The 21330-nt window shown below is 40.7% G+C and overlaps 1 protein-coding gene across 1 annotated transcript in view; it reads right to left on the reverse strand.

Moving 5' to 3' along the window:
• KCNIP1 (potassium voltage-gated channel interacting protein 1) overlaps positions 1-21330 on the reverse strand; it is a 528645-nt gene that overhangs the window by 375720 nt on the left and 131595 nt on the right. The window contains exon 2 of the mRNA XM_044277299.1: positions 16358-16402. Within this exon, the coding sequence (XP_044133234.1) occupies positions 16358-16402 (45 nt within the window). The remainder of the gene's footprint in view (positions 1-16357; positions 16403-21330) is intronic.

Raw genomic sequence — 21330 nt, forward strand, 5'->3', positions numbered from 1 at the left:
TAGTATATATTTTCTTAATTATTAAGCTGTATCTTATTTAAAACTGTGGTCACATATTTGTGTTTATTCTATCTTTATTGAAGAAAATAGACAAATCTGTACAATGAGCAAGTAATTCCATTTATAAACAAGCCATGGAAATGGGAACAATTCGTAGCCTTACATAGGGAACTGGGAAGTACAGAACCAGATGAAAAAAAAAATCCACTTCAAGGTTTAAAAAAGATCCATATTCATATATGAGGTGCCCAGAACGTCAGCCAATGTCATGGTTGTTCCTTCGTAAAGCCAGCTACAAGAAGAATAGAGGGAGTGGAGGGCAAACATAGAAACAGGGTGCAAATCTGAGTGTTAATTTTGTCTGTATCTCTAACATATATATCTACTGTATATCTACTGCATTTGTACTAAGCAGGTTGTGTGCATAGATTGACTAGGCCAGTATAAAATTGGTCTGGTGTAGGTCCTTTGTTTGGCAGTATTAGGGAGGGGCATCAGTGATGGTTACTGGTTTTTTGGGGGTCTCTCCAAGGGTTCTAAATTTTTACAAATCTATCCATAATCCCTAGACAACAATTTCTAATAGACCAATTGCTCCATTCTGTGGATGAATTGCACTTTATTGGCACATTGTTGTATAGTGGGTGCATCTGATTAGCGCCACATGAGGGATTTGAGTAGTTTGGCAGTGGTGAGTAGAAGGGTATGTAGATTAGGTTTGTGGGGTTTAAATGTGGGATAGAGTTTCCACAATAGGATAAAAGCAGAGTCTAGCTAGATAGAAGTTGAGCAAATGTATTTATATTAGATTGTATAGCTTCCCAGAAATCCGTAATTCCCGGATATGGGAGATGTCTGTTACATCTTCATGATATTGCCAGCAAGATTCAAGTTTTGTTTTATTCCAGGGAGAAAGGCAGATGTTCTGTGCCATCTGGTTAACAATTTGAATGAGATCTCCTGATTTTTTATGTATCTTGAAAATACATGATACAGTATCATACTGTAGAGCGGACACCAGTATTTTGTGCTGCACTGTGGCATTTGTTGAGGCAATATTGTTAGTGTTTTGTCCTATTTTATTTCTATATTCTGTTTTATTTTATTCAAACACACTGCACCTACAAACTCTCACTATTTTAAGATTAGATGGAAGGTGCAGTGTATCTGAAGAGAGGAGACATCACAGAAAGATGATTTGCCTAACCACATGACCATCCATCAGCAGCCATTTTACGGACAGAATCTCTATGTGGACAGCACAAAAATATAGAAAATGGCATAACATTTTAACAAAGGCTATATTAGTAAGATCAAATGTAAGGCAACTCTCACCTGTGGTTGTTTAATCACCCTCTGGGCATGGATGCCGCACCTGGATGCAGAAAGATAAAGTCCAGCAAAAAAGGAGATAATCCAGCTCAGTTCAGGTGAAGTAATATTGACTTTATTCCAGCGATAAAAATTTCCGTATAACAAGAAGAGTACAGTGACGCGTTTCAGACCTCTAAGACATATGGGTCCTTCCTCATGACAAACACAAATGTGAAATGGGAGCACCTTCAGATATATTCCCTACTAACCCCAGGTTAATGAATATCACCTGGGAGGAGGAGACATCGGAGGGCGGTCCCGTGCTAGCTTTAATTAAAATACCTGCAAGCCAAAAAACTAAAGAGTAAGCTGAGGTATAAGTTTTAACACTAAAATAATAGTGAGTAGAATCAAGTGTTCACAAATCATCAGGGCAGATGTATGCACAAATAGAGAACAGCAGCATATAATCATATTCAGTATTGCAAGATGAGATCGTGCCGTTTTTTTAATCCCTCTGCTTGACGGGATCCAAGTTGGAAGATCCAGAAGGCTTCTCTATTGAGAAGTTTACTTCTGTGATCCCCCCCCCCCCCCCCCCCTCGGTGGTAAGAAAACCCTTTCTATGCCCTGCACTTTTAAACCGGAAACATCTCCCGCATGTAAAACTGCAAAATGTAGACATTGCGGTCTCTGTAGTGCGGTACGTCAGATATGTTTACGTATCCGTTTTTTTTATGGTTTTACAGTACAGCCTACTACATATTGCAGGGAGCATGTTTCACAGGTGATGAGATACACTACATATCTAGCGTTACAATTAATGTAAGAATGTATTTTATATTATTTTTTTGTAGGGGAGCGGAAGATTTTGTCAATGGTTGTATGTTCACAGCAAATGCATTTTTTATGTCCACATTTGAAACTACCCTTGTAATAGAGCCATGTTGGTTGCGAGATTTTTTTTGTCTGAAAAAAAGCTCGGACTAATTAGGTTACCAAGGATAGGTGCTCTCTTAGCCACACATCTCATTCCATCAGATATAATTCTTGACCATCAAAATTCAGGACATGAAGATATTTTTTCATAATTTTGCAAATGGCAGGGAATTTTTGATTGTATTGTGTGACAAAGTAGGTGGCATGTTTTATTATCAGTATTCTCAGGATGTCCATGTTCCAGAGAGGGTTTAGGGAAAACTAGAGAGTGTCTATTCATATCAGAGACTACTTTTTTAGCCTGCTCTATGTTGTTATATGGGTATGCCCTACGCAATAATCTGTTTCTTATATTAGAAGCTTCCTTCTCAAAGGCTTCATAGTCAGAACAATTGCGACGGGCACAAATTAGTTCTCCCTTAACCCCTTAAGGACATAGGACGTACCGGTACGCCCTATTTCCCGAGTCCTTAAGGACCGAGGACGTACCGGTACGTCCTGACTTAAAAATGTAATTCCGGCGCCCCGGGGGTTAATCGGAACGGGATTTCGGCTGAAATCATTCAGCCGGCATCCCGTAACAACGCAGGGGGGGGGGGGGTCATTGGACCCCCCCGTATCGGCGATCGCAGAAAACCAGTTCAGACCTGCGGTTTTCTGCGTTTCCAGTCCATTCGGGTGTCCTGTGACTCGATGAACCGGAAAAAGACTGCGATCGGTGGCGTAATTTTACACCACCAATCGCAGTCCGAGGATTTGAGGAGGCGGTGCAGGCCCTGGTTCTGAACACTGCTGTCCAGGGTGCTGATTGGTGCAGGGGAGAGAGGCGCGAGATTCAAACTTCCTGCGCTCCTCTCTCCCCTCCTCTTCCTGTTCTGCACGAGCACCCGGCAGCATCGTCCAGCACCAGCTCCTGTGTCCCCCTAATCGCCATCCATCACCCTCCTGCACCCATCGCCACCCAGGTAGGTTAGGGTCAGTGAGGGAGAGGCACCGTTAGGCAGGGAAAGAAGGGAAAAGTAAGTTAGGAAAAAAAAAAAAAGTACTTTTATTCCAAACTTCCAAACTTCCATCTATCCATCTAACCCTAACCCCGACCCCCCCTGCCACTTGCCCCCCCCACCCCCCACCAGCTCCCCCCCCCCCCCCACAGCCCCCCCCCACCAGCCCCCACCTCACCACCACTTTTTTTTTTCTGCGTGCGCTGACTGGCCGGCACTTTTTAGCGTCCGTCCACTGTTAGCGCATCGCCCGCCCCACCGCTGATCAGCGTTGTACCGCTGATTAGCAAGTTTTAACTTTTTTTTTCTATCACTTGCCCTTTTTTTCTTGCCTTTTCTAGTACGCGAACACCCGTTGCCCCCACACACACGCACATATAATAAAGTTTGCCACACACGCACACCTACACGCACACACACCCATGGCCCGCCGGGTGTTCTCGGCCGAGGAGGCATACGCCCAGATTGCCTCCGACTCCGAGAGCCCCAGTGAGGATGAGGATGACCCCACATTCCTTTTATCATCCGCATCTTCCTCATCATCATCGGATGACGATGAGCCACCAAGGCGGCGGAGACGCTGCCAGGCGGAGCCAGGGATCCTGTGGCCCACCCTAGTACGAGCCGCCCTGGGGTTCGTACTGGTTTCCCGGCCCACCAAATAAGTCCACCGGAGCCCCCTGCCGATGAACTTAGCTGGTTTCCCCCAGTGGACTTTGAGCCTGAGATTCCGGATTTCGCTGGCAATCCTGGAATCCAGATTCCCACAGTGGGGTTTACTGAAATATACTTTTTTAGTTTTTTTTCCAGTAACCCACTGGTGAATTTAATGGTGGAGCAGACGAATCTGTACGCCCAACAGTTCGTCGCTCAAAACCCAGGCTCAGTTTTGGCTAGACCCGGTGGCTGGACGCCGGTCAGTGCAGCCGAAATGAGGACATTTTGGGGCCTCGTGCTGCATATGGGTCTAGTCCAAAAACCCAGTGTCAGGCAATACTGGAGTGGGGACGTCCTGTACCAGACCCCACTGTACAGTATGGTCATGACACGTCACCGGTTTGAGGCCATCCGGAAATGTCTGCATTATTCCGATAATGCAGCATGTCCACTCCGAGGTGATCCTGCCTATGACCGGCTGTATAAGATACGGCCGGTCATCGATCACTTTGGGGCCACATTTCAGCAGGCCTACGTACCTGGAAGGGAGGTCGCGGTTGATGAGTCTCTCGTTGCGTTCAAGGGGAGACTCAGTTTCCGCCAATATATTCCCACAAAGCGGGCGAGGTATGGCGTGAAGCTATACAAAATTTGTGAGAGTACCTCAGGGTACACTTACAAATTTTGTGTGTACGAGGGGCGAGATTCCCGTATTCAACCCCCAGAATGTCCCCCCACTCTGGGTGTTAGCGGGAAACTCGTGTGGGATCTTATGTACCCACTGCTGGATAGTGGTTACCACTTGTACGTGGATAACTTTTATACCAGCATTCCCTTGTTCAGGTCCCTTGCTGCCAGATCCACGTTCGCTTGTGGGACCGTGCGGAAAAATCAACGCGGCCTCCCTGCCTACCCCCTCCAGGTACCTATCCCCAGGGGTGAGACCCGTGCACTTACCAGTGGAAACCTGTTGCTGGTCAGGTATAAGGACAAGAGGGATGTCCTTATGCTGTCCACAATCCACGGTAACAGCACCACCCCAGTCCCTGTGCGAGGTACCGCGGCAACGGTCCTCAAGCCCGATTGTATCGTCGACTACAATCGGTATATGGGAGGAGTTGATCTCTCTGATCAAGTCCTCACGCCATATAACGCCATGCGCAAAACCCGGGCATGGTACAAAAAAGTTGCGGTCTACTTGGTGCAGGTTGCCATGTACAACTCTTTTGTACTATCCAGAAGCGCTGGCAGCACAGGGACATTCCTCCAATTCTATGAGGCAGTCCTCAAGGACCTGATCTTTTCGGACCGGGAAAGAGCAGGCCGGAGTACCTCGGGAACTGGAGGCGCCCGGATCGTCCCTGGCCAACAAAAAAAGTGCAGAGTGTGTCACAAGAGGGGGATACGGAAGGACACCACTACTCAATGTGACACGTGCCCCGATCATCCGGGCCTCTGCATTATCGATTGCTTCAGGGAGTATCACACTTCCATGGAGTACTAAATTTTTATAATCCCCAACAGTTCACTAGAGAACATAAAACACTATGGCTCTCAGACTTTGGAGACACTAAAACAATTTTTCTTTCCCCAAAAAATATTAGTTTTAGATCAGGCATCCTCAAACTGCGGCCCTCCAGATGTTGTAAAACTATAACTCCCAGCATGCCCAGACAACCTACAGCCATCAGCAGGGCATGGTGGGAATTGTAGTTTTACAACATCTGGAGGGCCGCAGTTTTAGGATGCCTGCTTAGTGTCTCCAAAGTCTGAGAGCCATACATATTGGGCATCATCGCGTGCGTAAAAGTCGTCGCTATAAAAATAACTTTTTACCAAACGCCTCGGATGAACGGTGTTAAAAATATAAAATAAAAACTGTGCCAAAACACCTATTTTTGGGCAAAATTTAAATTTAAATCCATTTTGCCGGTAATAAAGCAAGGGTTAACAGCCAAACAAAACTAAACATTTATTGCCCCAATTCTGTAGTTTGCAGAAACACCCCATATGTGGTTGTAAATGGCTATATAGCCGCACGGCAGGGCATAGAACGAAGGGAACTCCATACGGTTTCTGGAAGGCAGATTTTGATGGACAGTTTTTTTTTTTACACCATGTCCCATTAGAAGCCCCCCCTGATGTAGCCTAGACTAGAAACTCCAAAAAAGTGACCCCATCTAAGAAACTACACCCCTCAAGGTATTCAAAAGTTACTTTACAAACTATGTTAACCCTTTAGGTGTTCCACAAAACTAAATAGCGAATGTAGAAACAATTTTAGAATTTAATTTTTTTGTTACATTGCCTCAAAAAAGAGTAATATAGAGCAACCAAAAATCTAATTTACCCCAAAAATAGTCCCAAAACAACAACCACCTTATCCCGTAGTTTCCTAGATGGGGTCACTTTTATGGAGTTTCTACTCTAGGGGTGCATCAGGGGGCTTGAAAGGGTACATGGTGTAAATAAACCAGTCCAGCAAAATCTGCCTTCCAAAAACCATATGACGTTCCCCTTCTTCTATGTCCTGCCGTTTAGCCAAATAGTAGTTTACCACCACATATGGGGTGTTTCTGCAAACTACAGAATCAGGGCAACCCATTTTGAGTGTTGCTTGGCAGTTAACCCTTGTTTTACTCCTGTAAAAAACTGATTGTATTGGAAAATTTTCAAAAAAATAGAAATTTCAAAATTGGTTCTCCATCTGCCATTAACTCTTGTGGAACACCTAAAGGGTTAACAAAGTTTGTAAACCCAGTTTTGAATACCTTGAGGGGTGTACTTTCTTAGATGGAGTCACTTTTTTGAAATTTCTATTCTAGGGGTGCAACAGGGGGCTTCAAATGGGACATGGTATAAACAAAACCAGTCCTGCAAAATCTGCCTTCCAAAACCCATATGGTGTTCCCCTCCTTCTATGTGCTCCCGTTCGGCCAAACAGTAGTTTACGACCACATATGGGGTGTTTCTGCAAACTACAGAATCAGGGCAACCCATTTTGAGTGTTGTTTGGCAGTTAACCCTTGTTTTACTCCTGGAAAAAATTGATTATATTGGAAAATTTTCCAAAAAATAGAAATTTCAAAATTGTTTCTCCATCTGCCATTAACTCTTGTGGAACACCTAAAGGGTTAATAAAGTTTGAAAAACAGTTTTGAATACCTTGAGTGGTGTAGTTTCTAGAATGGGGTCATTTTTTGGGAGGTTTCTATTATCTAAGCCTCACAATATGACTTCAAACCTGAACTGGTCCATAAAAAGTGGGATTTTGAAGATTTCTCAAAAATTTCAAAATTTGCTTCTAAACTTCTAAGCCTTGTAACATCCCCAAAAAATAAAATATCATTCCCAAAATGCTACAAACATGAAGTAGACATATGGGGAATGTAAAGACATCACAATTTTTGGGGTTATTACTATGTATTACAGAAGTAGAGAAACTGAAACTTTGAAATTTGCTAATTTTTCAAAAATTCTGGTAAAAAATGTATTTTTTATGCAAAAAAATTAACTTTTTTGACCCAATTTTAGCAGTGTCATGAAGTACAATATGTGACGAAAAAACAATCTCAGAATGGCCTGGGTAAGTCGAAGCGTTTTAAAGTTATGAGCACCTAAAGTGACACTGGTCAGATTTGCAAAAAATGGCCTGGTCCTTAAGGTGAAAATGAGCCTGGTCCTTAAGGGGTTAAGGATATTGCAGATAGTATGGGGAGGATGGCATAAATGAGCCAATAGTGTGGTATTGCCGGCCAGTTCTTTACGATAAGTGGATGTGTTTACCCTGTGGGTGAAAATATTCCCTCTCAAGCACAGATCCAAAAACTGTATTTCAACGGCATCAAAATGAAAGACAAATTGTATGGAGTCCACACAGGAGTTAAAGTACGTAGTAAGCTCCGGTATGGACTCCACCCCATCAGACCACACCATCAATAGGTCGTCAATATAACATCTATACCAGAGCAGACGATCCAAAAAGGGAGAGGTTTTGATGAGGAGAAAGTGACCCTCCCACCACGCCATAAAAAAATTAGCAATGGAGGGAGAGAACTTTGCCCCCATCGACACCCCCTGACACCTGCAAATAAAATGTGTCATCAAATAAAAAATTGCTGTGCCTGAGAAGGAAATCCACCACCAGGGCAACATATTCCCTAAGTTCCACTGTATAATCGCTATAGTGGTCTAAAAACCAACGCAATGATGTGATTGCCAAATTGTGGTGAATGTTGGTATATAGGGATGCGATATCCACTGTATTCCATAAATATCACTCTTTCCATTGAAAACCAGAAAAAACCTGGAGTACGGACCTTGTATCCCTTAAGAATCCAGGAATCAATGGCACTAGGGGTTGTAGGAGGGAGTCCACCCACTCAGAAAAACGTTCAGAGTATGAACCAATTCCAGCCACGATGGGTCTGAGAGGGGGAGGGAAAACATTTTTGTGGATTTTAGGTAGCACATGGAAAATAGGGGCTATCGGATGCTCCACAAAAATGTAATCCTTTTCTCTGATACTGAGACAACCAGAGGATATCCCTAACTCCAAAATGTTCCTCATTTTTGATTGAAAAGACAGAAGAGGGTCACCGGACAAACAAGTATAAACCCGAGTGTCATGTAGCATGGTAGTTACAAGGTGTTTATATAGTCCCCTATCCAAAACGACCACCGACTTGGGTGGTCTTGGGTGACCTCCTTCCCAGAGAAAAAAGAGAACTACCTCCCAACCTGGTAGAAGAAGTATTAGGGAGGGGCTACAGTGATGGTAACTGGGTTTTTGGGGGTCTCTCCAAGGGTTCTAAAAGACAACAGTTTCGAAAAAAAAAAAACAATTGCTCCATTCAGGAGGATCCAGATGGGAAGAGTCTGAATAAGGTAAATGATTTTAAAAGATTTAATCAAATTAGTTTGGCCCATCCACAGCAAGGTATTTTCAGGGAATATAATTGATTCTGAATGTCTGCAAGAAGTGAAAAGTAGTTCAGGTTATACAATTTTAGTAGAACCTGCTGGCCAGAAGAAAGAAGAGTTTCCTATTACCATACATAGAGTATGGTTAAGAAGCAAGATATTAAGTGCTTCGCAATTACTCAAATTAATTTTAAAATTGGAAATCGGCCTATATATATTGAATAGTCGAGTAAGGCTACTTTCACACTAGTGTTTTTTGTGGATCAGTCATGGATCTGCATAAATGCTTCCGTTACAATAATACAACCGCATGCATCCATCATGAACGGATCCGGTTGTATTATGTCTTCTATAGCCATGACGGATCAGTCTTGAACACGATTGAAAGTCAATGGGGGACGGATCCATTTTCTATTGTGCCAGATTGTGTCAGAGAAAACGGATCCGTTCCCATTTACTTACATTGTGTGCCAGAACGGATCCGTATGGCTTTGCTTCGTCAGGCGGACAGCAAAACGTTGCAGGCAGCGTTTTGGTGTCCGCCTCCAGAGCGGAATGTTGACTGAACGGAGGCAAACTGAAGCATTCTGAGCAGATCCTTTTCCATTCAGAATGCATTAGGGCAAAATGAATCAGTTTTGGATCGCTTTTGAGAGCCCTAAACGGATCTCACAAACGGAAAGCCAAAATGCTAGTGTGGAAGTAGCCGAATGTGTGGGAGAGATTTTAGGAGTTTTGTACTTAGTATTAATACATTGTCTGTGCATGCTATTTGTAGGTCTTGAATCTACAGTATCTTGTTGTAGAGTAACGTCTCCATAACCATGATGAGGATAGAGGGGGAAGGGGGCAACCTTGTTGGGTCCCCATTTTCAATTTCAAAGCCGTTGGAAAGGATGGTGTTAATCCTAATCTTTGCCATTGAGCAGCTGTAGAGAGAGTGAATGGCTTTAAAAAAATGTGCAGTGTGATTATCATATAAGGCTAACTGATCCTGTCAAAAGCCTTCTCAGCATCTGTGTCAAGAAGAACCAGTGTTATTTCTATGTGTTCTGATATGGTGAATTAATCTTACAACTCTAGAGGTAGTGAGGGACAATTATGAAATAGTTTATGCCAAAATTGTAGAGAAAAAAACTCAGTCTCTTAATAAGTTAGGTGCATCTCATGCAAGTGCAGGGAGAACAAGGCTGGTGTATGGGAACACCAGTTTTAAAAAATCTCACCTTTTCTCCCCTTCATAAACCCAGTCTGCTCTTTGTAAATTATTTTAGGGAGAATAACACTCAGCCTCCCAGCTGGTGCCTTAACCACCACTTGATATGCATGTTTAATAGCGAAATTGGTCTATAACTACTGAATGTGGGTTCATTTCCCTCCTTTGAGAGAATGACTGTGTGCTTCCAGGGCTTGTGGGGGGAAGTTGATCCCCATTCAGAAGAGTATTAAAGAAGGATGCGAAGTTGCGGGAGGAGTATTGATTTTATAAAATTTATGGTAAGGCCATCTGGGCCAGGACTTTTCCAAGATGGAATGGATATTAACATTTTACACATTAACAATTTACCTAACTGCTGATCATTGAAGGACCATGTCAATAAAAAGCTGTCATCCTCTAATATATTGCGGATGTTAACAGGGTAAAAATGTTTTGTAGTGGTTTGTAAATTAATTGGGTTCTGAGGGTTATGTGCTTCTGATTCCAGCCTGCAGATTGGAATAGAATACAAGAAAAACCTCAGCAATCTTATTGGAGTTTGATGTTAAAGAACTGTGTAGGGTAGTGATCTTATTAATACATGCTTTTTCTTTCTATTTTTTTTTATAATGGCAAACATGATGTGATTATTTTTATTGCCATGTTAAGAGTATTTAAATTTAGAATGGAAGTATTTTTTGCAGACTTGATGTTTAACCCCTTAGTGACCAGCCTGTTTTTGGCCTTACTGACCAAGTGTTTATCTTCCTTTTTTCATTTTTTCCAAGAGCAATAACTTTTTCTGTCTATATAGCTGCTTGTTTTTTGTAGTTTTTAATGGCGCGATTTTCGGGTACACATAACTTTCTTATTAACTCTTTCCTGGAGGGAGATGGGAAAAACAGCAATTCTGCCACTGCGTTTTTACATTATAAATTTTACGGTGTTCATTTTTCGGTACAAATAACATAATATCTTTATTCTCTGCGTCAGTACAATTACAGTGTTACCAAATACATATTTTTTTTTTTTTTTTGCATCGCTCCTTCCTAAAACATTTTTTTTTCTTTCTATGGAGTTGTGTGAGAGCTTAATTTTTGCGGAACGACTTGCATTTTTTATTGGTTTATTTTGGAGTAAACTACACTTTTTGATTGTTTGTTAAGTTTTTTGGGGGGCAACTAAAAATAAACTAGCAATTTTTATTTTATTTTATTTTTTACAGCATTCACCATACGGGATAATTTACATAATACTTATGTAGTCCTGCTGGTTACGGGCGTGGCAATACCGAACATATGGGGGAGATATTTAAAAAAAAAACATTTCAATGAAAAGTGTATTTTCAATGGGAAAAAAAGCTTATTTTTTAATGGAATTTTTAAAATTTTCATAAATGTGTTTTTTTACCACTTAACAGTACCACAAGGGGACTATAACAGACAGTATTTTGATTTCTTCCAAAATGCAATGCACTATCCCTGTAGTGCATTGCATTTTAATGGCAATGCTATTCTTTCGAGTAGCCTGCTGGAAATTACTGAAGACCCCATGACCCCAGCCAGCCTTCGCACACATTGGCACCCCGCGATCGCATTTGCGGGGTGCCGATGGTAGACAGAGGGAGTCAGATTCCTCTGTCAGCACTTTACATGCGGTGGGTGCCATTGCCCACGGCATGTAAAGATTTAAACAGCCCAGATTGGCACTCCTACTGGTCCAGGCTGTTAGAGCAGGGCCGCGGCTCTCATGTGAGAGCCAGGCCCCCACTCCTCACTGAACGGGGGATCCGTGCAGCGCTTAGACTGGTCCACCGTAAAAAAAAGCTGCACCTAAGGCCCCATAGTGACCGCCGTAAAAACACATACTTTTTTATGTAATATGAAAAGTTTGTCTAGCGTTGTGAGGGCATTTAATTTTTTATGCATAGCTTCTAGCTCAGGTATCTGGGAGGACAATGAGTTCAGAAGTGAGGTCCTTTGCTGTTTGATTCAAGTCATTATTGATATTAGTTCTCCTCTGATCACAGCCTTGTGAGCTTCCCATAAAATTGAGGAGGACACTTGGACCTTTTCAGTAAATGTAAAATATTGAGTCAGATGATCTTTGACTTGTTCAATCGCCAGCACCAGTTGACCTTGGACAAGTCTGTAACAGTAAGGGTTGCTGAAACAGGGACATGCCTGGCCATATTAATTGATAAAAAAAATAATGTCCTGCATACACATATAAGAAGTAAACCTAAAAAATGGGGATCATTCTAAATTAAAGTGGTATTATACCTACTATAAATGGATCAATGAAAGCTCTTAGCACACATTTTGATCAAACTGCCCTGAAAATGTGGACTTGGATAAGTCAAAGAGAGGCGGTATATTAGTGACAGTGACCCGTCTGCGGAAGCCACGCTAACGCTTGGTAGATGGGCACGACACAAGTTTGATCAAAATGTGCGCCAAGAGCTTCCATTGATCCATTTATAGTAGGTATAATACCACTTTAATTTAGAATGATCCCCATTTCTCAGCTTTACTGCTTATACAGTCAGCTCCATAAATATTGGGACATCAACACAATTCAAACATTTGTGGCTCTATACACCAGCACAATGGATTTGAAATGTAACAAACAAGATGTGCTTTAACTGCAGACTGTCAGCTTTAATTTGAGGGTATTTACATCCAAATCAAGTGAACAGTGCAGGAATTACAACAGTTTGCATATGTGCCTCCCACTTGTTAAGGGACCAAAGGTTATGGAACAGAATAATAATCATAAATCAAACTTTCACTTTTTAATACTTGGTTGCAAATTCTTTGCAATCAATTACAGCCTGAATTTTGGAACGCATAGACATCATCAGATGCTGGATTTCATCCCTGGTGATGCTCTGCCAGGCCTCTACTGCAACTGTTTTCAGTTCCAAGTTGGGGCATTTTCCCTTCAGTTTTGTCTTCAGCAAGTGAAATGCATGCTCAATCAGATTCAGGTTAGGTGATTGACTTGGCAAATGAATAACATTCCACTTCTTTCCCTTAAAAAACTCTTTGGTTGCTTTTGCAGTATGCTTTGGGTCATTGTCCATCTGCGCTGTGAAGTGCCGTCCAATGAGTTCTGAAGCATTTGGCTGAATATGAGCAGATAATATTGCCCGAAACACTTCAGAATTCATCCTGCTGCTTTTGTCAGCAGTCACATCCTCAATAAATACAATAGAACCAGTTCCATTAGCAGCCATACATGCCCACGCCATTACACTACCACCATCATGCTTCACTGATGAGGTGGTATGCTTAGGATCATGGGCAGTTCCTTTCCTTCTCCATACTCTTCTCTTCTCATCACTCTGGTACAAGTTGATCTTGGTCTCATCTGTCCATAGGATGCTGTTTCAGAACTGTGAAGGCTTTTTTAGATGTCGTTTGGCAAACTGTAATCTGGCCCTCCTGTTTTTGAGGCTCACCAAAGGTTTACACCTAGTGGTGATCCCTCTGTATTCACTCTGGTGAAGTCTTCTCTTGATTGTTGACTTTGACACAGATACACCTACCTCCTGAAGAGTGTTTTTGATCTGGCCAACTGTTGTGAAGGGTGTTTTCTTCACCAGGGAAGGAATTCTTCGGTCATCCACCGCAGTTGTTTTCCGTGGTCTTCAGGGTCTTTTAGTGTTGGTGAGCTCACTGGTGCATTCCTTCTTTTTAAGAATGTTCCAAACTGTTGTTTTGGACACTCCTAATGTTTTTGCTATCTCTCTGATGGGTTTGTTTTGTTTTTTTCAGCCTAATGGTGGCTTGCTTCACTGATAGTAACAGCTCTTTGGATCTCATCTTGGGAGTGGACAGCAACAGATTCCAAATGCAAATAGTACACTTGAAATAACTTTGGCCCTTTTATCTGCTCATTGTAATTGGGATAATGAGGGAAAAAACACACACCTGGCCATGGAACAGCTGAGAAGCCAATTGTCCCATTACTTTTGGTCCCTTAACAAGTGGGAGGCACATATGCAAAGCTGAGAGTCTGCAGTTAAAGCACATCTTGTTTGTTTCATTTCAAATCCATTGTGGTGGTGTATAGAGCCACAAATGTTAGAATTGTGTTTGTGTCTCAATATTTATGGACCTGACTGTATGTGTGTGCAGTCATGAATTTTTTTATCAATTATGTTTGCTTTATGGTTATACACTTATGACTATGAATAAGAATGTGCCAGTCTAAATTTTCTTGTAGTATTTATTGAGGGTAGCGCCTCTTTTAGACTGAGCAAATGCCTATCTGCCTGGGGCTTCTGAGAAAAGTACAAATGTAGCTGGTTCCTACACTGCCCTAAAAATGTGGACTTGGATAAGTTCAAGAGAGTGATAGGTACCCGTCTGCGGAATCCACCTTAACGCTTGGTAGATGGGCCTGATACAAGTTTGATCAAAATGTGCGCTAAGAGCTTCCATTAATCCATTTATAGTAGGTATAATACCACTTTAATTTAGAATGGTCCCCATTTCTCAGCTTTACTGCTTATATGTGTGTGCAGCCATTATTTTTTTTATCAATTATGTTTGCTTTATGGATATGCACCTATTACTATGAATAAGAATGTGCCAGTCTAAATTTTCTTGTAGTATTTAGAGAGGCGGTATATTAGTGATAGTGACCCGTCTGCGGAAGCCACCTTGACGCTTAGTAGATGGGCCCGACGCAAGTTTGATCAAAATGTGCGCTAAGAGCTTCCATTGATCCATTTATAGTAGGTATACTATATTATATTTACTATAGTGAATATTTTTACCATTGGCACTCTTATAGTACATAATGGTCCTCATGAGAATTATTTTAGTATCAATTTGGTATTTACAGGTTGGATGGTTTATCATATAAAGGTGGATTTAGAATGCCAACAAGCAACACATTGTCAGGAAGGAAGCGATCGTTCCCCACAGTCGGCTGCTTGATAAGCGGAGGTGAAGAGCTGCATTTATATGCAACAATCACCCACACAGTATGAGGACAAGGGATTGCTATTGCGATCGCTCGTCCCATACAGCTGCATTTTTTCTGTGCAGCAGATCGCTGTTTAGACAACGATAATTTAGGAGCCTGCACAAACAACAGTCTCACCCAATGAATGAGTGTTTTGTTTATTGGGTGATCTATTGCACCTTTAGAGGGGCAGATTGTCAATAAATTTCACCAAATGAACAAGCGTTTCGCTTGTTCATTGGTTGATCTATAATCAGATATTGATGACCCTTCCTGATAATAAGTCATCAATATAAATGGCAGGGCAGCCTCTTTAATCTCCCTAAATCAGGTAGAATTGATTTGTATCCATATTAACTTTCTTTACAGGTTTAGACAAATCAGAATGGAATGAATTTTGAGAAATTCGCTCATCCTTGGCACCCACAATTCCTCTTGATTGCAGCACAGGTTGCCTATGGTGCCCCTCAGTTCTATTTTATAGTGTTTCCAGTTGTCCAGTTACCTTGCTTTTATTGGCCTGAGCCAATGCACATGCACAACTTTTCTAATTAGGAAAGTGAAAGTTTTTGGTCTGCATCAGAAGTCTTTGTTGCTTAGTCACAGTCCACAATAGTATATACCATCCTGGCACCATTACTACATAGTTATATCATTGTGCCCCAGTAGCATCAAAAGCTGCCAAGCAATAATAGTCGAACCACTGTGCCATATGCAGTTTAGAATTTTAATGTAACCATTCACTAATGCCTTGCAATCATATTTTATTATTTTTTCAATACACATGATTGAGTATTTTATTGTTAACCATTAATTACTTTCTGTAATCCCTCCTCTTATATGCTACTGCCTTTATGGTGTGTATATATAGAGTGTGCCATGCATATTGTTTTAATGTCTAAGCAAGGAGCTTAACTATGAAATGTATAAATATTAGACTGTCTCTAGTAATAAAGTCTTTCTTCTCAATTTGGTGGCGCTGCTACTGTGAGAGTTGGACTGTTTATATGCGTACAGTTGTTGTGACTCTGCACATGAGAAATACCATAGGTGAGCATTCACCACATTTGTTCGTTCAGAATATGTTTCCTCTATGGTATTACCCTATGTAATGCACTGTTTCTTTCAATTAGAATAATAGAAACATAAGGAGAACTAATGCAAGTGTGAGCAGTATCAGTATGCATAGTTTTTTGTTATAATAAAATAAAACAAACTATCCCAATGTCACAAGAACATAAAAAGATGACACAAATATATGAATTTATGCAAATGGCTTCCATAAAACATGTTGTGATTCGAATGCCAATGAATAAGCCAGCAAGTCAGAAATACAAAAATCCAATACCTGACTTGTTTTGGCGAGGGGCGTAGTCCAAAACATACAGTTGACCTGTAAAAGATATAATGCACAGTAGAACACTTATTCTTAGCAAAATACTAGAAGGCCCGTACAGCAAAACTTCCATGTTTAACTAAAGAAAACAACTGTGCAGTCTTATAAACTGTATTGTTAATACCAGAAATGTCTAACACATGCATTATGTACAATTTCAACAATTCTTTGTGGTTTGTGCACACATGGCAAAAATCTTCAATGAAGTTCAATGCATGTAAATTAGTCGTACAAAGCCACATTTTCATGCTATAGAAAAATTGATGTGAATATGACGCCATTATCTACCCTGTGCAAATGCTGTCGATTTTATCAATTGTAAATGAGTAGAACCAACATATCACTTCACGCAGATTTAAGAGTAACATAAAAAGCAGTTATATGGACTCTTAGGAGAAACAAAACCAAATGCTTTTCCAGGTGCCCGTCTTATATCCGGTCCCTCCAGTAGGTCCATATAGTTCAGCATTTCTAGCCTCACCACATATCCTATGGAAAGTACTAAATTGGGAAAAATCATCTGTAGACACTGGAATATCCTGAGTAAAGAGATACCTAGAAATTTTCCACAATAAACCGATGATAGCATACAAATGCACCAAAACATAGGGATATACTTGTACTGTTTAAATCAGACATTGGCCCAGAGCACAGTAGTGTACAGACTACCATCACTGGTAGCCCTAACCATGGTACATATCCTTGTGCTCAGTATGGCAATATCACAAAAGGACCCACATTTTCCCATCAAAACACTGGAAAAATATATACCTTCAGAGGACACTTCACATGTCATGGCAACTCTGATATCTGATCAAGTGTCTTTGTGGCTTGGGTTATATTGGTGAAATGACCCAAAAGGAGTACAGTATGCCAACATAAATCAAACATTATGCTGAAAAAAGACCTTTCGTAGAACAATTCCTGAATTTAGTCAGTTAAGATAACAAGTACTACGGTTAGGGGCAGTCATTAAAAAGTATTATAGGAGAGGGAGATGGAATAGATTAAATGATTAAATTCACTGAATCAAATTGGTATATGTAATGTTTTTGTTATCACTATTCATATCACTTTTCTTCTATTCTTTTTCCGAGCCAGAGCTATCTAGTATCTGGTATGCTACACCCGAGAAACACATAAGTTGCCGTCTTATTTTTCCACTCAACCACCTTCAGCATGAATTTACAGTAAGGTCCATAAATATTGGGACATCAACACAATTCTAACATTTTTGGTTCTATATCCCACCACAACGGATTTCAAATGAAACAAGCAAGATGTGCTTTAACTGCAGACTGTCAGCTTTAATTTGAGGGTATTTACATCCAAATCAGGTGAACAGTGTAGGAATGACAAGAGTTTGCATATGTGCCTCTCACTTGTTAAGGGACTCAAAGTAATTGGACAATTGGCTTCTCAGGTGTTCCATGGCCAGGTGTGTGTTATTCTCTCATTATCCCAATTACAATGAGCAGATAAAAGGTCCAGAGTTCATTTCAAGTGTGCTATTTGCATTGGAATCTGTCGCTGTCAAATCTCAAGATGAGATCCAAAGAGCTGTCACTATCAGTGAAGCAAGCCATCATTAGGCTGAAAAAAACAAAACAAACCCATCAGAGAGATAGCAAAAACATTAGGCGTGGCCAAAACAACAGTTTGGAACATTCTTAAAAAGAAGGAACGCACCAGTGAGCTCAGCAACACCAAAAGACCCGGAAGACCACAGAAAACAACTGTGGTGGATGACTGAAAAATGATTTCCCTTGTGAAGAAAACACCCTTCGTAACAGTTGCCCAGATCAAGAACACTCTCCAGGAGGTAGGTGTATCTGTGTCAAAGTCAACAATCAAGAGAAGACTTCACCAGAGGGAATACAGAGGGATCACCACAAGATGTAAACCATTGGTGAGCCTCAAAAACAGGAGGGCCAGATTAGAGTTTGCCAAATGACATCCAAAAAAGCCTTCACAGTTCTGGAACAACATCCTATGGACAGATGAGACCAAGATCCACTTGTACCAGAGTGATGAGAAGAGAAGAGTATGGAGAAGGAAAGGAACTGCTCATGATCCTAAGCATACCACCTCATCAGTGAAGCATAGTGGTGGTAGTGTCATGGCGTGGGCTGCCAATGGAACTGGTTCTCTTGTATTTTTTAATGGTGTGACTGCTGACAAAAGCAGCAGGATGAATTCTGAAGTGTTTCGGGCAATATTATCTGCTCATATTCAGCCAAATGCTTCAGAACTCATTGGACGGCGCTTCACAGTGAAGACGGACAATGACCCAAAGCATACTGCAAAAGCAAACAAAGAGTTTTTTAAGGGAAGGAAGTGGAATGTTATACACTGGCCAAGTCAATCATCTGACCTGAATCCGATTGAGCATGCATTTCACTTGCTGAAGACAAAACTGAAGGGAAAATGCCCCAAGAACAAGCAGGAACTGAAGACAGTTGCAGTAGAGGCCTGGCAGAGCATCATCAGGGATGAAACCCAGCGTCTGATGATGTCTATGCGTTCCAGACTTCAGGCTGTAATTGACTGCAAAGGATTTGCAATCAAGAATTAAAAAGTGAAAGTTTGAGTTATGATTATTTATCTGTCCCATTACTTTTGGTTCCTTAACAAGTGGGAGGCACATATGCAAACTGTTGTAGTTCCTATACCGTTCACCTGATTTGGATGTAAGTACCCTTAAATTAAAGCTGACAGTCTGCAGTTAAAGCACATCTTGTTCGTTTCATTTGAAATCCATTGTGTATAGATAAGTAACTGTTATGAGACGCACAGGAGTGAGTGGATCCACAGAGGGAGGTGCTCACAGTAAAAAAGGATTCGCCCCTCCTTTACAAGTAAAACAATATCAATTAGTATACTGGGCACTCACACTATAGGTAGAACCATAAATAGAATGGAAACTGTATTATTTATTAAATTGATAGATTTATTAATAGCTTGACGTTAATAATGATAAAATACAATAAGCTGGGCTATCTAAAAGTCAATAGAATGCATTGGTATAAAATACAATAGACATTAAACTGCAAGTATCTAAAGGTGAATAGAATATTTAATAAATAGACAATAATATAGAGTAAATAAACAAGGAATTAATAATATGCGGCTACAATAACATCTAATGATATATCCTAAAAAAAAGGTCTGGTTCCAAACCAAGGAAATAATGAATAAATACTGGGGCAAAGTCTCCGAAAAATCCAAAGTCCAATGAGACAATGAGAAGCAATGTTATGTTGCAGTGAGTGTTTAATGCGGCGTCCCGCTTCTACTCACTGTTCGGTGATTGCTGGTGTAGTTTTCACTGCTGTGGTTCCGATTCTCTGTGTCACCAAATGCTCATTCCTAGGTTATCTCCGCTGCCGGTTTAAATGGCTCTGGGCATCACTCCATATGATTGAAGAGCCGATGTCCTCCAAGCCTATGTTTGCCTGCTTCCACGCTGGATTGAATATACGGTCACAAAGTAAAGATGTGCTCGTTCTCTGGTTTTGAGAGGTTCGAGCTTCTGATGAATCAGCGTGCCAGGTCCTCTTAGAAGATATTCTGTTTTTTTAGCGTCAACCTGGGGAAATTTCAACACTAGGTGCAACAAGAGTTCGTATAAAAATAAGCTGGGGGTCTTGGATAAAACGCGTTTCCGGGCTTCACGTTGCCCCTTCCTCAGTGATGAACAATCCCCCTTACAAAAGACCTTTTTATGTGAAAAGTTATGCTGATTCCAATTATCCAATTTGAGGTTACTCCTCCTATTTTTCATTCTATCATTTTTCGGAGACTTTGCCCCAGTATTTATTCATTATTTCCTTGGTTTGGAACCAGACCTTTTTTTTAGGATATATCATTAGATGTTATTGTAGCCGCATATTAATAATTCCTTGTTTATTTACTCTATATTATTGTCTATTTATTAAATATTCTATTCACCTTTAGATACTTGCAGTTTAATGTCTATTGTATTTTATACCAATGCATTCTATTGACTTTTAGATAGCCCAGCTTATTGTATTTTATCATTATTAACGTCAAGCTATTAATAAATCTATCAATTTAATAAATAATACAGTTTCCATTCTATTTATGGTTCTACCTATAGTGTGAGTGCCCAGTATACTAATTGCCATTGTGTATAGAGTATAGTGTAGTGTATAGAGACAAAAATGTTAGAATTGTGTCAATGTCCCAATATTTATGGACCTGACTGTATATTGATTTTGTGTAATTTCTGCATTCCAATCTGTCACAACATACTTGACTATTAAATATACCCCTGAGGAAGCTGACGATACACGTGAGGCAGTCTTTCCGACATTGGCCTACATAAAGGTCCGGGATCTATGTGATTTATATTTTATTTCTGCAAGTATTGTCTTATATTTATTGATGCTGCATTATTATAATTATTTTGATACTAGATCTGATTGTGTATTGTCCCGGACTTTACATGTTTGGTCCATATTTGTGGACTTTGGTGGGCTGGTTGTCTGTGCCTTGTTTTATTGATACAGGCACATCTTCCATTGTATAAAATTTTGTTTGTTTGTCCATTACAATAAAAATGCTTTATAGATTTTACAATTATTGGATGTGCAATTTTTGGGCGGTTTTCTTGGTCTTTTCGTTACTCGTTACGATGTTCAAACTGTTTTTGCACTCCTTATTATGGTGAGTGTGCCCCTCGTGTCTATTGTTTCTTAATCCATGACATTATGTACATGGGCGGACCGCTTTGGTTTGTTATAGCGCATGCACATGCAGCACATTCAGATTCACAGAAAAAGAATGGTGTCCTTTATTCACCCATGTAGTCACATTTCAGTCCTCTTACTGGGACTGTTCTCAACATTTTTTTTTGCTGGATGGTTTATCACATCGTAATCACTGGCACTCCCACTACTTTA

Source organism: Bufo gargarizans, chromosome 2, assembly GCF_014858855.1.
Source record: "Bufo gargarizans isolate SCDJY-AF-19 chromosome 2, ASM1485885v1, whole genome shotgun sequence".
NCBI classification, from domain to species: domain Eukaryota; kingdom Metazoa; phylum Chordata; class Amphibia; order Anura; family Bufonidae; genus Bufo; species Bufo gargarizans.